General features: G+C 39.5%; 1 protein-coding gene across 3 annotated transcripts in view; it reads right to left on the bottom strand.

Annotated features, from left to right (window-relative positions):
* Positions 1–24,086, bottom strand: part of septin9b (septin 9b) — a 104,444-nt gene that overhangs the window by 14,074 nt on the left and 66,284 nt on the right. For all 3 annotated transcript variants that reach the window (XM_084715612.1, XM_084715610.1, XM_084715609.1), the window contains exons 3-6: positions 12,510–12,689; positions 5,663–5,791; positions 5,437–5,518; positions 3,658–3,795 (exon numbers count right to left, since the gene is read on the bottom strand). In XM_084715612.1, coding sequence (XP_084571738.1) covers positions 3,658–3,795; positions 5,437–5,518; positions 5,663–5,791; positions 12,510–12,689 — 529 coding nt within the window. The remainder of the gene's footprint in view (positions 1–3,657; positions 3,796–5,436; positions 5,519–5,662; positions 5,792–12,509; positions 12,690–24,086) is intronic.

Here is a 24,086-nt window from a genome sequence, read left to right on the forward strand (position 1 = left end):
AGCTACCAGGGAAGTTCTGTCATCATTTTCCTGTCTGTCATTTTTGGACTGTGGTCACATGGCAGAGGCGTCCAGAGGCTTCTGGCACTGTGTCTGTGTAATTGGTAGCAGGCCCTAATTTAAAACCCAAACTGGCGTTACTGTGTGAAATGAGAAAGGGAAAATAAGCAAAAAGAGAACAATAGAGAACAATTTTAGTTTTTAGATTTATTCCAGCACTCTTTTCCCCTCATGAAACAGGCTAAAGTGTGTAGGAGCACAACAAAATGTGTCTAGCATGAACTAAAGTGTTTTTGTTTTTGTTGTTTATTTAAGATAATTCTGTGGTGCATAGACAATTTAATTGCAAATAGGCCTATGCACTTCCAGAGAACAAAGGGATTCAAGCACACTAATTTATAGCCTTCAACTGTGCAGACTTGCATTCCAACACCACTGTGTCTTAATCAGAGTCAAAGATGACAAAGACGTGAGGCAAACAACATATGAATAAGAGCACGTATATGTCACATCTCTGTCTTGAGAATGATCATACCACCCTTTGTGTGAAAACAAGCACTGTAAAAGCAGCCAGTCAGCACGGACATTTGTGGCAAACACTGTAAAAAAAACTCTCTATCATAAAACACCTGCTTTCATGATACAGTTTGGTTTAATAGTCTGTCCTCTCAAAAACTGCTGAGCTCACCAAGTATTTTAAAGTTAATAATTTACATTAATGAAGCTGACCCACCTTCTAAAAATGAACCCCATGACCAGCATAAAGTAACACAGGAAGAAAATGCATTTCATGTCTGAAATGCATAACCTAAAGCATCAGTAAGGTAGTTATATGTCAGGTGCATCCACTGTGATGAAAACAGACTGAAAGAACCCTTTCTTTCTTTCTTTTTTTTCAGTGTAATAATGGCAGTTGTTGATTACCAAGGACATGGCTTAATGGAGGAGAGGATTTGGGTTCCTAATAGCTAGAAGGCAATATGGTTTTCTTATTCTAAACTCAGAAATTTGTATTACTGCCAGTCAAATTAGAGAGATTGTTTTCACCCAAGAAAACGCAGGAGCATGACGCCATGTTAGCAATACAAGAATATAGAGCTCTCAGAGTTATGCATGTCTTTGTGCCCTTTGGCCCTGATGAAGACACAGTCGTGTTGAAATGTTATTCTTTTTGCACAGTTAAAGGCTGTGAATTAATCAGTGTGCTCCAGTCCATTTTGTTCTCTGAAAATTTGAAGTTCTCAAGTTGTGAAGCACCTGATTCAGCTATATTTTGCTGGAAGATGTGAAGAACCCTGTTTCTACTAGGCCTTTGTACTGTACGTTGCCTGTTCTAAATCTCCACATTTCAACATATGCACACATATGTACTTGAAAATGTGTTTTAACAGATTCATCTGTATGCCAGGTCACAACAGTAGCCTCAACAGATGTCTCCTTTGTTTTCCTGCATTCAACTCTATAGTTGGCTTTAAGGAAGGCACCACTTCCTAACAGATGTTTGCATTTTCGCTCTCAGAATGAGTGTGTATTTTCATCTGTTCATGAACATGTTTCAGTAAAGGGTCTGGGTTGTTTATTTTTGTGTGTGTCGGTGGGTGGGTGGGTGGTGGTAAGTGACAATATTTGATGATATAGGAGTTGAGAGAGGGAAGTGACACAGCGAAAGAGAGCGAGAGCAGCACAGTTTGGGTGTTGTTGAACAGGCTGAACTGAGCAGCTGTAAGCAAGGCGATACACAAACAAATTCAGGGCATCCACAGAAGTGTAGTTAGACAAGTGTTAGCATGCCTCCTGCCCACTTGAGTCCACTACTGCACACATGAACAGAGGTACACACAAACACACATGCTCTGAAGGAGCAGCTGTGGTGACAAGAACAGATGATGAGGGGGTCTGTCAAACAGCGGGACACACAGACACACACACACATGTCATCCCACACTCAGAGACAGCGCTGAAGTGGACAACTGTTGAGTTACTGGTGTGAAAAAACACGAAGCAGCCGTGGACGGAGTCATCATGGAGATATGTGGTCAGGAATTGTTTACAGTTGGTGCACATGGCTGTCTGTTATCTGCATGTGCACGATACTACAAGATTCCTGTGTTTGCACTGAGCCTTGCAGTATGTTTGCATTAAACTAAATATTATTGAAATTGCAATATGGCCAAGTGCAAAATTGTGTGACAAAATAGTATTATAATGAAGTACTGTAGTTCTGCAGAGATGCCATGGCCTACCAATCTTTTTTCAGATACAAAAAACATGTTTGTTTAGTAATGGCTAAAACTATCACACCATCATGATTTTAAGTTTTTTCAGTGAAAATGAAAATTGTGATGTAAAAATGATCATTCCCACTAATCATGACTCACATCGAAATATCTATCAAAATAATCGCTACATGATTTTCTTTACCATATCGTGCGGCCCTAGTCTTCATGTGTGACTGTGTGTCAAATTTGACCCTCAGTGCAAATAAGGACACATGACTCGTCACTGTTTAACTGAAACGAATCACGACTGTGAGAAAAGACCTTGATCACTGACAAAACAGCAGGAGAAAACTGGTTTGTATTAAGCATTTAAGTGAAGCAAACAGCTACCACCTGGTTGTTTAAAAGGACACTTTAGTCATTACTGGTTTTATTTCTGCAAGGCCTTTCTTTGATTAATTTACTCTGACTAATCTTGTGCCAGATTACAGCATCATCATTATTGTTTCAATCTCTGTGAGTTTGGTCTCTTAGTGTTATTTACACCGGGGACAATCATCTTCTGATCCACCTCCAAACATAAGTCTTTTGCCGGTACACAGGCTCTCTGACCTCTGAAATGTTGCACTAACAGAAACATGAAATCTGTGAACCACTTGAATCCAGATGAATATTGCAGGCACTGACTCAATAATCAAATCCAGACTTCTGATGTGGCACCTTTTCAAATTAAATTCAGCAGAAAAACACTTTCAGGCATAATGATTCACCAGATTGATTAAAGTTAGACATGGTGATGAAATTTTAGCAGGGCTGCACGATATGCTACAAAAAATATATATGTTGTGATTATTTTGACAGATATTGCCATTTCCATATGATTCACAATTAGTGGGAATGACCATTTTAGGGTCACAATTTTTATTTTCAGTGATAAAAAAAATATTAAAATAATGTTGATGTGACATTTGTTCAGGTTTGGAGCAAACACACATGTATTTTAAATCTGGAGAATAAGATCTGTATTCTTCTTTTGCAATTTGGATATATATACATAAATATATGTATGTAATATTTCCTCAACCACTACAGTTTCTCTCTGTATCCTGACAATTGTTTCCCCATCTTTCTACCTCCCTCAACTATGAGAACTGTAGAGTCCAATTTCTTTGTGAAATCTGACTCTTCCAGTGATACTTCAGCATCTCTGAGGAGAGAATGAGTTCCACATGCGGTCACTAGAGAGACAGATGAAAATGAAAAGCTGGAGAAGGAGTGTGGTTAAAGAGCTGTGGACAGACAATGGGTCAGGGGAGATTCCCAGAAGGCCTGATTCATCTCTGCAGCTGTGGGAGAAACTGCTGGAATGAGGAACCAAAAGTGGGGCACTTACAGTCACAAGTGTGTGTGTGGAAAACAGTGTATGTGTTCTTCTTACCAGTGGCCTGTGGGAGGTATGAAGTATATGCAGCAGTGCACTCTGGAGTCTGGGATCCTCTTCTTCCTGTTGATGTTGATCTCCTCCTGCAGGTACGCTTCATACTGGTCATTGATGAACTTCATGATGGGCTGCCAGCTGATAAAGGAAACAGAGTTCAGAAATGAGAAGCTAACTCTAGTTGGGAGTTATTCAAGCTGGCAGCCACTGAACAATTACAGTGAAGAATAATAGGGTACTTCTACAACTTTACAATAATACTGTGAGTAACAAGGTCATGATCTGTTAAACAAGCCTTTTGTCATTATACATAATAATTATAACATAATTATAACAGTCATGCTGTCTGATGCACTCCCTTCCCTGGTTACAGAAAAAATGTATGTAAAACCAAAATTTGAGATATTTTGTTCATTAATTATCTTCCTAAATTGTGTAGTAAATTAACGTTGAAGGGTAACCTAGGAAAACTTTCGATCTAGACCCATCCTTCCACAGTCCAGTATTGGGAAAGAGTGCTGCAAGCAGCAGAAGTGAAACTGAGCTGCAAAGTAAGTTAACTAAAAGTGCTTGTTTTTGACAACATAGGGGAAAGGACGTCTACAGAGATAGACCTTTTTTTAAGTAAGATCCTGAACAGCCACTACATCCAGAGGTGTTTTTAGAGGTGTGCATGGGGGGGGTGTACCAGCCACCCCTGAAATCTGATGACCACCCCAAGTGCTACCCTATTATCCTCAGTATGATCATAGTTTATTTTTTAACGTGCATTTTGTATGTGCCCAATATTTTTTCAAGTTTTTTTTTTTTTTTTGCGTACTAAATAAGTAAATAAAAAACTGAAATAATGAATCACAGAAATAAAAGTACTTTTCATGATGTGTGTGTGTTTAGGAAAGATTTAGGAGTCTCACAGTGTGAGGGTACAATTTCTTTTTGATGACTTATAGAATAAAGTATGGAAGCTTTACATTATATTTGTATGGTTTCACTGTATTGTGCTGTGATTAGTAGGATTATCTAGCTTTGAAATACAAAATTTTAACACAGAAATAAGAAACTGTAAGATACTGTAGGGTTAGTAACTAAAGTAGATATGAGAAATGCGCATGTGTGTGTCTGTGTACATATATTGCATGCCACTCCTGCAAGAGTCAGCGCCCCACTTGGGTCTCCCTGGTCAAAAAAATGTGGAAATGCCTCTGACTATATCACTGCTCAAAGTGACGACACTCCATTAACAAAAGTAAACACAGAAGAAACAGTAACCTCTCCTGTCAACTGCTGCCTTGACTGGTTAGTTTATTTATGATACTGTGTGACGTGTTTTAAAAGGTTAAAAAGGCAGCAGTAGAGCAGAGAGGTAAAATTGCTGTTTTTGTTTTGATGGTTGCTTTGAACAGATCAACATAGCAGCTGTTTCTAGTTAAACAAAATGTATCTTACTCTTTAAAAAAAAAGCTCTCTCTCTGTAACAGTCCTTTCCATAATGTTGCCAGACACTCAGAATAACAATCTGAGCCTGTCAGTGGCACAAACAAAAACTTTTAATGGATGTACTTTGACAGTGCACAGTTGCTCATAAGGATTATGTTGCAGCTTAGTTTTGCTTCTGCCGGCTGCAGCGCTGTCTCACAATACTGGACCAATTCATTCCATCCATCCATCCCTCCATCCATCCATTCACTCATGAAATCTGTTTTGATTAAACACTAAACTTTGACAAACAAGAGAGAGAGAATTAGTAACCACACTAATGCAATGATGGAAATGACTCACCAGTTTTCATTGTTGATCTGATCCCCAAAGCCCGGCGTGTCAATTACTGTCAGCTTCATCCTCACTCCTTTCTCCTCAATATCTAGACAGATAAATTAGTTATAATTGGCATTTATTTTGGACACAGACAGAAACCAACAAATGAGCAGTAATGATAGAGCAGCAGGAGACATGTTAATAATAGTGCTATAAATATTTAAGCTACAAAACTTGAAGCTTGTCTAACCGTGACTGATGGACTTGATCTCGATGGTCTTGGGGATCCTCTCCTCTGGGTTGGGCTGCACTGATTTACGGCTCACCTTGGATTTGAACAGGGTGTTCATCAGAGTGGACTTCCCCAAGCCGCTTTGCCCTGATCAGAAAAACACACACAGACACACACAGTTAGAGAAACAGGGAACACATTCACTCATGGTTTTAACTTTCGACAGTCACAAGAGCAAATTAACTGAAGACAAGAGCCTTATTCAACGACATCACAAAAGTCTCTTTTAGGCTTTTTTTCACCAGACACTGACATGACATCAGCAAAATGTATGGGTTGTATAGTGTGTGTGTGTGTGTACATATGTGCATATGAGTGTGTGTGTGTGTGTGTGTGTGTGTGTGTGTGTGTGTGTGTGTGTGTGTGTGTGTGTTAATTGAGCATGACAATAGCAGGACAGCTGCAGGGTCAGACAGGCAGGCTGCAGAGGCCAAGAGGACAGATGTACAGACCACACACACGCACACAAATACTAGAGTGAAAAAAAAACACACTCAAAAGACATTTTTAAATATTTTCCCCAGTGCACTCAAACCAGCTTAGGCGTCCCTTGAGCCATGTCTGCAGTTTAGTTCTGCTGTCTCTTGATAAACTGTAAAGCAAACATGAATTCAATATGATGCACCTCAGAACTCTCTGTCTAGTCCATTTTTCAACTTTTGTTCCCAGCAAAACAGTTCAGAACAAACTCAACTAGTTTTGACTACATAAGGCAATAAATATGATTATGTTTGCATTTTTTTCCTTATTCAAAATATAATAATTGCTTACTATAATGGACATTGTGCATCAAAAGTAAGTACTGTATATTAGGACAAATGTACATGTTTTCATTTATCCCTCAGTGCATTTTAAAATTTAATGACATAATTTCCCCTTGTGTAATACATAATTATTATAATGGTGGTTAAATGTTATTTGCTATTTAGTAGAAAATACAAGAGTCACACTTACTATACAATACTGTGCACAGATGTTAGGTATACTCCCACTCTATATTTACATGATGTGCAACCTCATTCAAATACTACTAAAACTTCTAAACACTACAAAATACTACTAAAGAAATGAAAATTGTGCTTTAAAAACACATTTAAACTATTTTGTAAGTTTATAAGAATGTTAATATGAGTGTCTTATAATTGTTAATAATATCCTTTATTAAGTTTTTGTTGCTGCTTTCTAAAAGATTTGTACGTACTTAATTAGTCATTTATTAGCAGTCAACTTCATATTAATTAAACTTTTACACTGCATTTTGTGGCTACTGGATTTTAACTGTGTTTATTTCTTAAAGTTTCTTTCACCATCACTAAGGATTTAATTAATGTTTAACAGTCTATAAACTGTTAAGTTTCTCATAAGAGCTTATAAATGTCTTGCAATCTAACAATTTATTACACTATTATTAACACATATAGTCTTATTGACATGCATTAATGTAAATAATCTTATAAAGGCCTTTTTACTTATTAACTAACACTTATTACAGACATCTTAATAAAGTGTTACCGTGACTTTATAGATTCATGACACTTCTTGTTTGTTTAGTCCTCGGTAACACATTTTGTGCTGATTTGAACTTATTTGTTTTAAAATATTAAGATACTTTCAAAACAATTTCTTGCCAAATAATTCTTGCTTAATAAAGATACACACACACATACATATGCACACACACAAGAACTTCTACGCCTGTTTAATTTCCCTCCTCATTTCTGTCCCTCTGTCTGGTCGCAGCTCCTGTGGGCACCAACTGTGGCATGTGGAGAGTTGCCAAGCTGCCAGCCCCTCTGTGACACCCAGGGCGGCCTTTTCCACCACACACTCTCTGTCACACACACACACACACACACACACACACACACACACACACACACACACACACACTTTACATTCAGTCTACTGGCTCGTATGCATTCACCCACACTCTCTGTCTCTCTCACACAGAAGCACACACACACACTCACACACTGAGACACCCTTGCTGCCCTCTCTGCATGGTGGAAATCTAAAGGTCAGCTGGCTGAGGGCAAGGATTAGGCAAATGCATCTCATAGAGGAGACCACAGTGGACAGGGCCAAGACCACAGCTGCTCTAACCTTTCACGTCCTCACTCTCCATCCAAGTGTCAACTCAGTTAGCCAGCGGAAACTTTATTAGAATCACAAAAGATGCTCTAGTTTTATACTTACTGTTATATCCAGTATTATCTCTGTTTTTCTTTTTCGCTCATTTACATAAGCAGCTCAGAATCTAACAAAGTTCAGGCAAAGAAAGCTCGAACAAACATACAGCAAAAAGCAGGTATCTGACTGCAAACTGTAGCATTATGTAATCATCACACCTCTGCACACTCAAGAAAGCCAACATGTGAAGAGTGACAAATGAGAGTCAAGCATCTAATAAAGCAAAGGGATTAAGACATTTTTCTCAGGAATTTATGGACTAAGTGCAAAAGGCAGGTCAGCGCTGGCCTTACAGCAAGAAATAAGACTCCAATTAGGTGTCAGGCAATTATCTGCCAACACATTACCCACAAGAACTTGATAGGTTGCTATGGTACCTTGTAGCAAAGCCTCCTCCCTCTAGCAATCAAAAATCACTTCATGCAAGTTTAAACCCATTGTTATGCTCTATTGTAAGCTTTTATTGTATTCTATTCCAGTGTGCTCAGTGTGAGAGTATTATTTCACAACAGAGTGTAATATCATCTCTCATGGCACATTTGATTTATCCTCGAGGTGTTGGAGCACTACAAGTGGATACATGTCAGAGTTCTTCAGAAATGTGCAGATACTGTAGATAGTGTTGCTCCACTGAGGTACTTTGTTTACCCATACGAAAAAGATTTAAATTTTACTAAATGTTTATATATTTTATCTGAAACTTTTAAGTACACTTTATATAACAGTCAAATCCAATGCAAGGTCCTTAGTAAATTTGTGTTATGTGAAACCTACATAGTTTGGGAACATATAATAAGGATTCACAACAGTAAATGTTCATTCAATAGCCTTAGTAGTTATACGTAACATATGTAAAACTTATACGAGTTGGGCAGCAACTAGTGAAATCAAAATCTTGCAAGTATTGCATCAAAACCTTACAACAGTGGGTTGTAGGGGGTCCCAGCAAAAGGAGGAAGGGAAAAATTTAACTTTAATTATTATTATTTGTTTGTATTATATTGTTTTGGAAGTTGGAACATCAATGGAAGAAATAAGGTCAGCCATTTTAATTAGTGATTGATGATTGATTGACTATGAAGACTTATGACCTGTGAAATTGGGGGTTCATGGTCTAAAGGGCATTGTGGGAGTCCTCAACATAACAAAATCTGCAGCTGCTGGTTCGACTCCTGACTGCAGCCCATTTGCTGCGTGTCTTCCCCTTTGGTGTCATATCTTCAGCTGTCCTATCACAATAAAGGCAAAAGCCCAAAAAATAATCTAAAAAAAAAGAAGAAAAACACTGCCTTGCCAAAAACAACACGTCACACATATCCAATATTTCATTGGATCGCCTTTAGCTTTGATTGTAGCACACATTTACCATGGCATCGCTTCCATAAACTTATGCAATTTCACAACATTTATTTCTGTCCAGAGTTGCATTAATTTTTCGCCAAGATCTTGTATTGATGATGGGAGAGTCGGACCGCTGCATAAAGTCTTGTCCAGCACATCCCAAAGATTCTCAATGGGGTTAAGGTCTGGAGCCCGATGAATCCTGGCACTGTCATCTTGGAATATGCCCGTGCCATCAGAGGGAATAAAAAAGAAATCCACTGATGGAAAAACCTGGTCATTCAGTATATTCAGGTAATGAGCCGACCTCATTTTATGGGCACATAACATTGCTGAACCTTGACCTGAGCAACTGAAGCAACCCCAGATCATAACACTGCCCCCACAGGCTTGTACAATAGGCACTAAGCATGATGGGAGCATCACTTCATCCACCTCTCTTTTTACCCCGATGCACTGATCATTCTGGAACAGGGTAAATCTGGACTTAATAAACCACATGACCTTTTTCTATTGCTCCGGAGTCTAATCTTTATGCTCCCTAGCTTTTTCTGATTAGCCTCACTGATAAGTGGTTTACTTAAAGCTACACAGCTGTTTAGTCCCAATCCTTTGAGTTCTCTTCACACTGTGTGTGGAAATGCCCTTGCTTTCACTATTAAACATAGCCACCAAACGTTTAAGTGATCTCTGATCAAAAGCATTCAAGATTTTTTTCTGATCACATTTCTTCCTCAAAGATGATGGTTCACCACTATCCCTCCAGGTGCTGGACAGTTCTTAAAGCAATTTTAGCAGTTTCATCAGTCTCCTCAGTTGTTTTCTTTGCTTGATGCAGGCCAATAATTTGACCCCTCTGAAAGAGAGTAACATCTTTTCCACAACCACTGGATATGTCTTCTGACACGGTTCTTTTAAGAAATGAGAAGCTTTTACCTATTTGTCTAGTTAAATCCAGGTAGTGACTTTTTCTTTGGCCAGGCAGTGTATAAGGTACATTTAAATATTTAGGCCTTACTGCAGCGACCTGGGTTCAATACCACCTCGGGCCCTTGTTGTGTGTCATTCAAGTGCTTTTATGAGTAAATCATAGTATGAGACATATAATTCTAATAAGACACACAATGTATATGAAACATTAATATTTCATATTGGAGGAAATGGGAAAACCTTATTTTCCCCATTACAAACACCCAACACCCATAAATCATCATGCATTTTTTGATGACCAGTCCATATGTAACAAAACCATGTTTGTTATGTTATGCTGTGGATCCCTGGAGTTGCTGACATGGCTTCCAGCTGTGTGCATAAACACTGCCCTGCAGGGCCTGAAATCAGACGACCATCATGCAAATACGAAGCAAACGTAAACAGCAAGGCTTAAAATGGCTTTTCAACATATTTACGTTGAGTAAACACTATCTCGGTGTATGATTAAAAACATATTTTGACATTTCTTTCTCTGAAGACGTGTGTTGGTTCATTTCTGTTTTATTTGTGTCTGCCTGCATGTACGCAGGTGCTTTCATGTATAACTGTGTATGTGCATCTGAGTGCGCACAGACTTGATGGTGGCACCAAACTGGCCGTGTGTAGCTGCGCTCTGAGGAAGTGTGAGCTCCAGCCTGTCAGAGTAATTGCCATCATTATGCCACTTTCTCAGCCTGACAGCCTCCTCTTATCCACTCAAGCATGTGTGTGTATGTGTGTGTTTGTTTGTTACATCATGGGCACACAAAGAAACAAGCTTGTTGAGGAAGGCACCGTGCTGTCTGACTCAACAGAGTAACTGAAGTAGAACCACAAATACAGTTACAGCTTTTTGTTTCTTGCTTATTTATGCATTAGAGGACAGCCAAGGGGAAGTTTCATGATAAATGTAATAAAGAAAAAAGAAAAAAAACATCCTGTTTTATGTGTCAATACATTTACATGCACAACATATTCCAGTGTTTGCCCTTATTCTGAAAAGGACAATATTCCTCCTGAGCCTTAACTTAGCTAATGAAAATAAATATCCCTCGATAATTCCTAGTTACATGCAGCCATGCCTCCTCTACTACTGGGATAATGGCTGCCTGTGGCTTAAAAAGTATCATATCCAAAGCATATCCAAGAACCTGTTGATCTGCAAGTCTTTCATCGTGTTTTAAAGTAGGTGTATTTCTTCTCCTGATTAGAAATGTGGGTTTTTCTTTTGTGCATGCATCTCTACCCGAGCCTTGCAAAGTGTTGGCTAGTTTGTTTACAGCACACAGAGCTAACAATAATCAGGCAAGAGGCAGGGGGTCAAAAACTGTGGTAAAAAAAAACCTGTTTGAGATGCTTATTTCAAATGTGCTGTGTACATGTCGGAATATTATCATATGTGAAATTACAGTGGAAAATTAGCGTGGATATAAAAGTAGTGAGTGAGAATAAATGTACACTGAGTGTGTAAGTTCAGTGGTAGCTTCTATACTATATGTTAGTTGTTATGACATACTGTGGCACTGTCAGCTTTGTTCTGCCTTTTGTGTTGGTGCTGCCTAAATTAAAAATGTTTTAAATGGTTCCCATCTGATCTTTTTTGCTGAATTCAGCACTGAGTCAATAACAAACATTTGGAAGTAATTACAGCCTCAAGTCTTCTCGGACACATCTGTGTGAATTTAGATTACAAGAGTTTTATCCAAATGTAACATGAAGCCATAATCAAGCTCAAGGTCAGGCTACATGGGAACAGCTGAGCTCATCTTTACATCATACCAACACTGACCAACCTTTTCTCATCATGAAATGTCTTTTTACATGCAATTATTTACCATTAGCAACTTGTTTGCAACCTTTTACAGTTTCATCCCTGTCCCACAATACCTATTTATGGCAACTAAAACATAATTAAGTAGCGGTAAAGTTCAGGCATGTAAAACCACTTGGTTAACGTAAGAGGAAGATTGTGGTTATGGTTAAGTCTGACACTGCTTCTGGCACTGGCACTAAACGTTGCAAGTGAAGGTAAAGTGCTATTTCAAATTAGCTGCATATGAACCTAATTTGTTGGAGACAAGGTTAAGGTTAAAATGAAAAAATAACACAGAAAACACAGAAAAAGTTGAGGGGACTGAACACTTTCTGTCTTTTTTTTTCCCTAACTGGAGAGAGCAAGAGACCAAAATACAGCCCCTGTAGTTGTTCCTCTTGGTGTTTTTTTTTTGCTTTTTAGTTGCAGGTGAACAATGAAACCTTTGGACCGTTTTTATTTAATGTGTGATGTCTGCATTGTACTCACCCACAACCATGATATTGAGCTCGAAGCCCTGCTTCATGGCCTTCCTCCTCATCTGCTCCAGGATGGCATCAATGCCCACGTAGCTGAAGTCACTGCCATGGGTCTTCTCCCCCTTACCTTGTGGGTTGGGGTGGTGGGGCTTGGCGGACTCAGACATGTTGCTGTGATTGACCTCTGACCCTGAGGGATGCAGATGAAAGAGAAAAGACAAAAAAAATAAAAGGAAATGTTAATTTATGTCTCAGATCTCTGTGTTCATTTCAATAGACAAGCATAAAACATGATTTTCTATGTATATAAGTTTACAACATGTACAAACTGGTGACAAAAATGCATGACTCATGAGGCAAATGCAAAAAAAAAAATCAAATTAAGTGCAGAAAGTTCCGTGCGAAGACCATAGAAGACACTGATCTGAGCAGTTCATTTCCTGTGTGAAACAGGATACACCACACTTAAAATTCACATTTATGAGCACCCGCCTTCATACAAGACAGCACCGAGAGGTGCTAATCTGTCATTTACTCTGTCTGCCAAAAACCCAACAGGGAAACACATGTGCACACATGTGGCAGATGTGCATGCACATATAAAATAACAAGACAAACTTTCCAGTAACCGTTCAAGAAAGAATACTTGTGCTTTCCCAGCGGGCCTTACTCCAGTGCATACACTCAACTGTAACACTAACCAATAAATCACATGTGAGCAGGCACACATCTGTTCCTTAATGTTGCATAAATTTCAACTAGCAACAAGCGCGTGTCAGCAGCACAGGCCAGAGGATTCTGATAAATTAGAAATAAATGACGTGGAAGTTGTAAGACAAAGTGAAGGAGTAGAGCTGTAGATTAGAGATGAATCTCATAATCATAAAAGAATTAGGAGGACAAAGTGGACAGACATTGTTGAGAGAAAACGCTGCCAACTACAAATCATGTCTTACCTCACTGCAAGGAGGATCAGTTGCTAGAAGACAAAGGCCGTGTGCCAAAGCACTGCTGCAACGAGCAAACTAAAAACACAACTCAACTCTGCCAAATGTGCTAGTATGTGCTTGCAGCAGTGGAGACTAAGAGTCTTCATGTAGGAGGAGACAACATTTCCTGTGCTATAACAGAAACTTGTGGTGTTGTCTGCGTGAGGTTTGCAGTCACAGACACTATAAACCACAGACACATATACCTGCAGCAGACAGCCATCCTGACTTTATCCTTATCTCTGGGTGAGCCAGCTGCATGCTGAAAGGTACAGCATCTCTGTAATAGTTTGGATCTCTTTTTGGGTGAATTATTTTTCTCAAATAACTGAAATATGAGAGTTAAAGTCACCAGCATCTGCAAACTTTCTGCTGAAGAGCAAAGAAGTCTTTCTGCTTTTGACTTGTCTGGCAGGACACAGCGTCAGCCGGCCTGTAACATGTGTTGGAAACATGGTGTCTGTTGGTGATGAAGCACAAACAACAGTGGAACATTTTCTGACGTCTAATATTCCTGCTCAGAATTTTTTTTTGCCTTCCAGTGCCCATAGATACAATCATCAGATGGAGGTACAGGAGACAGTTGGAAGTTATAAAAGAAGTGATGTTGCTAAGACTATCAGGTTCCCAGTTTTTACTACAACTATGAAGTAATGAGTTTCCACAAGAAAAAAAACAGCCTTCCTTTGGCTCTCTGTGACTTTGTCCTGGGAAAAGTTTGGCTAATAACCACTTTGCGCAGCACTTGTAACGTTGTGGGTGCTTTTAATTTAAGGGCATGACTGGGACCTGTCACAGAAAACACAAACACACATTTACACAGTGAGGGAGGTTGAAAGATGATGATGGTACATCTCATAAGATTCAGTGTAACCACCTCTTAATTAAATCATGTGAATGAATCAGCCAGTGATCACAGCCTTTTATCTCACCCCTCTACCCTCACCCTTCGTTTCCCTTTGGAAAAGATTGTCTGACCTCAAGGTAAAGCTGTGAAAATATTCTAAATAGAGCATACATTTAAATTAATAAACATTTTTTGGGTGGGCCCTTTTTTAAGGTGGCTAAATTACATTTTGCTGCTGACCCTTTCCACAGCAGCTGCATCATTGCTTAGATTCCTACACTGGTGCTCCTGCTGCTTTTCCAAACTGGGGTTGTGTTGACTGCCACCCACTGTAGGCAATATACTGACTACTGGTAAGCATCTCATACAAATAATCAAATAAAATAATCCAAACTGTACCATTCATAGTCAGCTGACTCATCCATGGATGTCTCTGAACTCAAAGAACTACAATTTTCCATGAGGAACGGTACCACACCTACAACAGTCTGCACAGTATCCATCAGTCTTTCCAACTTTCAATTCAGTTGACAGTCTAATGGTTAACTGATTAACTGTGCTGTGATACCACATGTGGCTTGGCTAAAACTCAGCAAATCCATTGCTAAAATCTTGGGAAAATAAGAAAAATCTATCCCCCAGTGTCCATCATCAGTCAGTAAATGATCAGCGTACAAGGTTTTGTTTTTGCACAATAAGTTCCACAACCAAAGAGGCAATTTCCCTTTAGGACATTAAATTTATCAGTAACCCCCCGACGTTCAAGTCCAGTTCAATCCACACTGTAATGTGAGCCCCCTGTTGTACCTCATCACCATGTGCTGGAGCTGATTTAGTGCTGCATCGCTGTCCTAAAGAAACCCAACACAGAAATGCAGCATCTTGGAAATGATACAATAATCCTGAGGTATTTGGATCAATTTATCTTTAGGCTGTGAGATGTGTTTGCAAATGTTTGCATAGTGTCAAAAAGCATCATTTGGCTAACCCTCAAATGAACTCTATTACACTGAGCCCAATTGCATCCTCTTGAGTGGCAGGATGCAGATTAGCTCTAATGACATACTCCAGGTCTGCGGCCAAACTGCCTCCTGGGCACAACGGCCATGCCAGCCCTGGGCCATCTGCTGGCTTACATGGCTGCTCTCTAAGAATAGACAAACAGTCACACTTGAGCAGAGGCAAACATTCAGGCGTAGTAACAAGAACTGGCAAATATGAGACACGCATGCAACGGAAAAAGGAAGAGCAAAACACTGGTGCCAGGAAAGCAGAAAATGTTTCAGCATGATAACCACCCTGCCGCTTTGATATTCACTACTCCGTCTCATGTAGTCCAACTGTGCACTTTCATCAGCACTGTTTCTTAATGCTACCCCAAGATGAAAGGATGAACTGGCCATTAGCAGTCGTCTTTCACTGCTTTTTTACATAATAATTTACAAGATGGAGTGACAACTCTGCCATTTGCATCCACAACAGCCTCTAAAGTGTCTCTTCATGAGTCAGATTTGAGTTTGATGTTGCACAAAGACAGCAGTAATAACCTCTTCTGGATGAGTAACCTCATTACAAATGTGCAGAGACATACAGTATGACTCAAATCACGACTCAGTGCTCTCAGCCGTTGAATCAAAACTGTTCTCGAACGAGACAAACCCAACGGATGCATCGAAATAGCACAATGTATCAGACATGTGAGACTTCACTGAAAAAAAATCTCCACTGAAAATTCCTTCGAAGAGCTTTGTTTTATTTAGCCGAAGCCAAAAAAGCCACAGTGAGCCAGTGGGGAGCACAGTTCATCCAAATGAAAAATACGGGAATTGTGCAGAGGACCGAGCAGGTGCATCAACGATCCGAACTGACCCCTCAAAGAGAAAACACATCAAAATATTTGGCCTGCTCTTAATCTCCCTCTATTGATACAAAGTCTCCAAATGATAACAGTTTTATGAAACTGCAAACAGATATTATGTGTGATCTCTTACAATAAATACACAAGACAGAGGGCTTCCTTTTTGCCTTGTGATGTGCAAAAGCACTACTTTAGGATTAGCTGATCTGAGAGCTTTGGTTAATGAAAGGAGATGCGTTCAAGCTTTTTCTTTGCATGACTGGATAGATCCCATCAAAGAGACGTGTCCTGTCCTTTATCTTCAGATGAGAGCACTTCATGTTTCATCACTGGCATTTATATATATATCCTTAGATTTCTGAAAATGTCATCATGCCTTCTGTTCATGGTCTGCAGTGTATAAGACTGCTTGTATTGTTTTCTTTTCATTAAAAGCTGCAGTGTGCTTGCATTTCACTCATATGTCACACTCTAACAAATGAGTTTCTGTCATGTATTTATCTGCATTATGGGAGTTATCTGGTTTCCTGTTTGTCACTGAAAGCCTCATAGCAGACAAAACCACAGCATTTACATCCGTACTAGAAAAGTTTGTAGCCAAAGGGTTATTCCACCAATTTTACAAATGAATGTCAGTGTACTCATCCTGTAGTACTACTTAGCCTGAGAAAACAATTTTTATGATGTTTTCTGTGGCTCTCAAGGGAGCTTTATCAAGTCTGAGAAATAAAACCTGACAATTTCATCAGGGTTATATCAGCTTGAGCTTGGAGACATTCACAGACGTGGACATTTACCAGCTAGGGATATAATGAAAAAAAGCCTGGCAGCTGGATTTGCGGCATGACATCACCACGTGAGAACCCACCTTGCCAGGCTTCAAGTTAGGCATTAGTGAAGCTCAAAAAGCTGTTTCCCCATAAGCCACCATTGTAAAAGACACCTCTCTAAAACTGACAGGAACTCGTTGGCCCACTAAACAAAGTCAATTATTACTCTCTCTATGATGAATTTTTGACCCATGGATTATATTTATAAAACTGAAAAGCAAAGAAAAGCTATTTAAAAGTCAGGAACATCATCTCAATGTAAAATCTACAAGCTGAGCTGGAACTTGCAGTCAGGGCCAGCATGAGAAACACTACTGTGTGTATGCAGCAGGCTACATACTGTGGAGGTAAACCTACAAGCTAAAACACTTTTTTGGCATATGTTCCTATGTTCATATTTTCATTGGACTGAATGGACGCCATCTTTGGGTCTGGTGTTTAGTTAATATAATATGTCTATGGTTTGGACCAATCAGTGTCCTATGAGGAATTACTGGCATCTACAGGTGTGGTTTAGGTGTGACAAGCAGCTCCTAAAAAGGCTTTAATAGATGCTGCTGCATCAGTTTTCACCATTCTTTTTGCCCTGCAACTTTATGGAAGTGTGATACTAAAATCAAGTCCTCCTTTAATTAACTGCTATTCTTTTATTTAATTTTCCATTGGCTATGTTTCTTTCATATCTCTAGATGCCCAATGTATGGTACAGTACCAGCGTATAGTAAACTACGTGATTACTGTGCTTCTGTATCATTATTGTGTGTGGACAGGCTTCTGAGAGACTGCACAAACAGTGTGACAATAAATCTCTCAGTTGTAACATTGACTATATTATTTTAGGCAGGGTAACATGATAAACTGAATAGTCTTGAAGGGAGAAAGTGCTCAACAGATTTCTTGGAAAACATTACAGCAAAATACAGAAACAACATAGCCAACAAGGCTGTGGAGACCAGAAATCACAGGCAGCATTCTTGTCTGACCTCAGCCTTCACAGGAAAGCAATACATCTTGTTAATATTTCAGAAAATATGCAACATGTAAACATTTAGCTGACACATATCAATAACCACTATCCTGAAGCATCAAACCCACTTTGTTCCTTCCTGAAACTGACCTGTTATCTGACCCTCCTGGAAAACTAACACAAAGTGCTCCCCTTCCATCAGATACATGTTTCTATTTCACTGTAACAAAGAATCCCCTTCCCACTCCAGTCTGACACATAACTCAACACTCCCCTCTCAAGGCCTTCATTAAAATCCCATCAGGCACATCACATCCAACCCTACATTTAATATTCACTGAGTGAATGTGCCAAGAAACAAAGCTTTCATTGTCTTCTTGACAGCCCACCTAAAAAACGAAGAAACTCAGCTTCCTTCCATCCACAAGCACCACTTTTCCACTTTTCAGTTCTGCTTTAAATTATGAGAACATTTTTGGATGTTATTGTTTAACTTGACAATATCAGAGTGGTAAATATCCTGCAGAAAGGGGAAGACAGCAGGGGGTGAAGGAGACAGAGACTAATAGAAATCAGTAAAATGACTCATGGCATGCAAAACATGTAATTAGAGCAGATGATCCAAACTGTTTCAGTGGTGTGGTTGATGACTGACTCTACGTAAGGAACTGGTCTCTGTAGGAGGATTTTATAGTTGACAGTTAATTCTTTTCAGTTGTGGATTCAAGCAGTTCATCTCACAAATCTTGCCTACAGTTTTTGAATGTGTTTAGCTCCACCTCAAAGATGAATTCTTCTGCTTTCATGCAGGATACAGATCCTCAGAAATGTGACCTCAACAATAATTAACTATTACTGATGGAGAGGCATAATTTAATTTTTGAGGAAATCTACTTAGCTTCACATTATGTCCAGGTCTTAATCACAAAGTTGGCCTGTACCGAGGACAAGACTCCCCTGAGTTATATTTTCAGTCGAGTGGGTCATGAGTTAAGTTGTTTGCTATAAATTAAACTTTTAAAAATCCCCCTTCACTGAAAAATATATTTTTCTACTTGTTCCTACTGTTGGATGTTTGAGCTTCACTGTGCAGAATGATGTATGTGTTGAGTTTGACACTAGAGAACTGAATGCTAACATGCATATCTGCTGAAAGTAGTAACGTTTCTCTGCGCTCATTGAAAATCTGATCTTAAGGGGCGGGCCTATGAGCATGATCTGTAAAATCACAACTAGTTTGGAAGTCAATCCTGGTCCAACTGTGATGTCGAAAAGCTGCCAGTGCACCTACACTGAGAATGGACTTTTCAGTTAAGTAGGAGACATTTCTTGTCCAGCAGGAAAATTTTAGAAATTAATACAATTTGCATATTCATAGATTCTGGAATTTTTAATGAGGTTGAAGGAGTAGATGCCTTTTTAGGCATTTTAAAGTGGAAATTAAGCTTTTTGTGAGGAAAAAAAACATATCAGACACACAATATTGTTTCATGCAGGAACAAACAAGATATTTTACCTCTAGCAAACCATATTACTTTTTGATGAAACCTTCTGTGGGACACCCAAATCTTGAATTTTTTACTGCGATGCTTGCAGCCGAACAAGGTACTTAGTTTTCTTCTCCTCCCTGTCTTCAGTCTGTCTGAGCATATGTTCAAAAGCTGTCCAGTCACTCCTTAGGGGGTTGTGCTTTGGGAAAAGCAGGTATCATGTCTGTTCTTCCACTCACACACCATTACTGACAGCTCTTAAACACTGTCTGCTGTTTGAAAGTTCTGTTATTTTTTTTTTTTAAAACATGGTTCCCATGAGGTAAAACCTCTAAATCTCAGCCCTGGTGCAGTTCAGGTGCACATTTCCCTTTCCTCTCTCTCTCTCTCTCTCTCTCTGTGTGTGTGTGTGTGCCTGCCTGTCTGTTTCTCTGTTACTGTCCTCTATTTTTTCTCTCTCTTTTTTTAAGCCGGAGATGAAATTTCCACTGGCCATTTGGTGGCTCCCTCTAAAGAGGAAGAGATCATTAACTTTTATGTCAGCTGCCGTCTGGATGGAGGGTCCAGAAACAAGGAGGCAGCACAGGAGTTGACTGACAGTCATAAGTGTCACAAGAAAGCAGGATTAACATATGCACAATTAAATATCACCTAAAAATTTTATGGAGTAGTTTTATGAGCACAGTGAGAGAAAGAGTGAGAGTCTCAAATGAGAAATATAACGTGTCATCTCGGGACAAACGCACATTAACACACGTCACCATTCATTTCCATTTCAATTTAAACACATCATGACCACTTCCAGTGCTATTCTAATTGCTTATTTTCCTGATAATGAGTAATGGCACTAATACAGTTAGTGGAGCACAGTATGAGACAATAGTGGCTTACCCCCAGCTGTGACACAATCTGTTATGCAGAGCATGTACAGTACATGGCTTAAACACACAGTGCATTTGAACCTGTACCTGCAGAGACAATAACTCAGCTCATAAAAGTGATAATAGGTTTCACAGGAAGAGCTCTATTCAAAAATAAGATATCAGTCATAAAAAGTAAAGAGGAGTAGAAAAGAAACACCCCTATGTCATGCCAGTAAATCATTTCATTCGATTGTTTTTCCTTTTCAAGTTAACATTTTGGTATAAAAGCTTCCCAATAGAGCAACATTTGCAAAGAAAGCGGAGTATAAACTATACTTAGGGAAGCAGTAGACTAAATAATGTTAAGTTGCAATAGAAAATGACTTGGAGGGAGTCATGACTACTACATATTGAGTTGGGCGCCAATTATCAGCATTTGTCAGCTACAGTCTCCTGAGACCTGTTATGAATGTGTTCCAAGAAAAACAAGAGACTTTGAATCATCGGGGCCAAAATCACGGGTGCATTGGCGAATTAATATGAAAATATTCACTTTGGGTCTACAACCAAAATAATGGCGGCACAAGCCAGACACATGAACAGCAGCCAAAAGTTTAAACTGACAAGAAGGATATGATACTATATTGTGGTTGTGTTTTCAGTCATGATTTACTGTGTTACTGTGTTTACTGTGTGTATTCAAAGTCCATTTCTGGGATTTCATATTATTTTGTCTACACCCTGTAATGTTAATGTTAATGCTAACCACAGTTTCAAAGTGTCCTACAGAGGACAGAGCAGATGTATCCCTCACAACTTCTGAAAAACATGAAGGTGCCTCAGCCAACAAATTATTTCAAAATAAATTACGAAATTAAACATTTATATTTAATAGAAGCGGACTCCACTTTTTAAATAGCTCATGTATAAACACAACCCTGTTTGAAGGTTTTGTTTGTGTCATCCCTATTTATCCCGCTCAGTGTTCTGGACCGTCACTTTACTGTCATCAGGACAACCATGCTCCCTTTTTAGATGAAAACAAGTGCCAGTACCAGATTGAAAAAAACTAATGGCACCATGCATAAAAGCTGCTGCATATCATTTTGCTGATCAAACAATTAAAAAACACCCAAAGAGCAAAGGACTGTAAAAGAAGAGAGCTGTGGCTGTGGTTTTAACAGTCTGTTAACACTAAAGATTGCCAAGAGCAGAGGGTATTTTAACATTTATAATTCACATAAATTGATTGACCAGCCTTCTAATGATGAACCTTGTAAACAGCATAGAAATAACATAGGCAGTGGGGCTTAAACCAATCTGTTTTCATCTTATACTGTAGTAAAAGTTCAGGTGATAAGCACAAACAGCAATCAAAGTGGTGGTTCCACTTTGTCATTCCGGTCCCAGCATATAGGTCCAGGGTTGAACTGGATTTCTTTCCCACTAGGTTAACACCACTATTCCCCCATAAGTTCTAATAACATCTGCACCCTTGAAAGTGTGTCTCAAAAAGTCTCTCTTGAATCTCCATGAAAGCATTTGCCAGTTTTTTGCCTCGTTATGTGACCTTAATGTCAAGTGTAAGGATGTTTTTAAGGAACATAGGCCGCTGGTTTAATGCGATATTGCGTTCTGTTTGAGGGAGATATGATGATGGTATGTTTACAGTAGTTAGTGACAGAGTGAGGTCGACAGATGAGAGCTGGAAGGATAAAGGGGGTTCTCCCTGGGCTGTCATCTACATCCAAGAGGAAATCCCTCTCACTCAATCCTTCATCTGTACTTTGACACCAAAGGAACGCAGCGATTAAAAATCCTGACGTGTTTCTCCGACCATAACAACTCCCTGCCATGTAAGACGATGAGGTTTGGTGAGGTCGATGACGGCTACAGCTTACACAAACACATGTCGGCACTTCAGAACAGGTCTGAAGAATGCTACTGACCCACTTCATCTTTCCACCTTGTCACATGTGTCGGCCCACTGAGAACGCGACCCCTGGTCTGACATGGAGCAAAGCAGATGGTGTTGCTCGGTGTTGAAATACGGGCCTCCACATGGAAACTTCTAGAGGTGCAGATAATGACCTGTCCCAGAACACCTCAAAAAGATCGAAAGAGTGAGGAAAAAGAGCTGCAGACGGAGGGTCATTGAGGTAAGGGGCATGACCAGGGAGAGATGAGATGCAAGATAAATGCAACAATAACAGTGCAAGGCTAAAAAACACAACATGAGCTAGCACAGTTTGGATCGATGGCTGTAAGCAGAGATGGAGAAAATGAGAAAGCAGAGCACCCAACGCAGCAGGGCAGTCATTGTGGTGCTGAGTACAACTGTAAGAGCCTGCTGTTCTGGGCAGCTCTCGGTATACTGTAGGCTAACTGACCGCAACCCAAACATTTCTGAGAAACATGGAAGGGGGAACAAGGAGGGTCCAGCCACAGACCCACCCACAGCTGTTATAGGGGAACTGGTACAGAGCCCATGCTGCTGCAGTAAATCACAACCACCAAGTATGAAGTGGGAAAGGGAGCGTCTGGTTTGAATATTTCGGTACTAGATGCTGTGTGGCACTTAATGAGAGGAAATGAGAAGCATTGTACTGCTCAGAGTTGCACTTTGTGCTTGAAGATGGTTCTTTTTTTTCTCAGAGATGCACCAGGAAGTTGTCCATAAAAGGTTCCGCTTAACTTACTTGGTTACTTAACAACCAAGTGTATAAAACCAAGACATTCACAAGTCAGAAGAACTGCTATATCATGAGTGTGCTGCAATAGGTTTAAGATGTCCATGTTTCTAAACTTCAGTGTAGAAAGCAAAGGATTATTTGTACAACAGAACCGTCTTGTCCTGCCTGTTTTTGCTCCGCACTCTAACAGTAGAGCAACCTGAAATGGTTGCTAACTACGTAGCTAATGTTAGCAAAATGCAAGCTAACTGGTTAATGATTGATGTAGATTAGCAAGATAGTTAGCTAGCAATTTGCTAACATTGGCAAACTTGAAATGTGAATACATGTCACTCTTTCAGGTTGCCCAATAACATCTTTTAACCATCTTAAAAATTTCTTTCTTTTCAACACAGATAAGCCCGGGACATAGCATAACTAAGTACAAAAAACAGAGAAAGTTGACATAGATATCAAGCTGGCTCAACTGTCACTGGAGCACAGAGAGACGAGGATTGAAGAGTCAATTAGATCTGTAGTCAAGTCAAGTCAGTTTTTGTCTAATGCAATGATCCTTTTGGGTTGACTGGGGATCGGGGTTGGACGGACCATGGGTGCTGTGGGGAGGTGCGAAATAATTATAATAATACAGAACATTTGAACCTGAATAAAAAAAAAAAACAGCTCAAGGAATCATATTTTCGGGTATTCCCATATTTTATTTTATTTCCCAGTGATCTACTCAGAATATTTTTCTTACAAACAAAGGCATGTACATTGACTTCAAAGCCATCTCTCTGCTCTTTGGCTCAGGACCCGCTGTTTTGAGTACTTTTCCAGTTCTATTTGAATGAAAGTGAAAATGTCCAGTCCAAATGTTGAAAGAATGACATTTTGGCATCGAGAACATGTCTCATGAAACCTGCAATAAACCCCAGCGGCAGGGCTTCAAGCATCCTTGCCACTGTCGCCAGATTCAGGTTGGGCGTGTTTAAAAAACACAGATATTTTTGGCCTGAATCTAAAATGTTTGAGACTGACATCTGTCCACCTATGGTATTAGATGGAGTA

This window comes from Lutjanus erythropterus, chromosome 3, assembly GCF_056507025.1.
Source record: "Lutjanus erythropterus isolate fLutEry1 chromosome 3, fLutEry1.hap2, whole genome shotgun sequence".
Taxonomy (NCBI): domain Eukaryota; kingdom Metazoa; phylum Chordata; class Actinopteri; order Lutjaniformes; family Lutjanidae; genus Lutjanus; species Lutjanus erythropterus.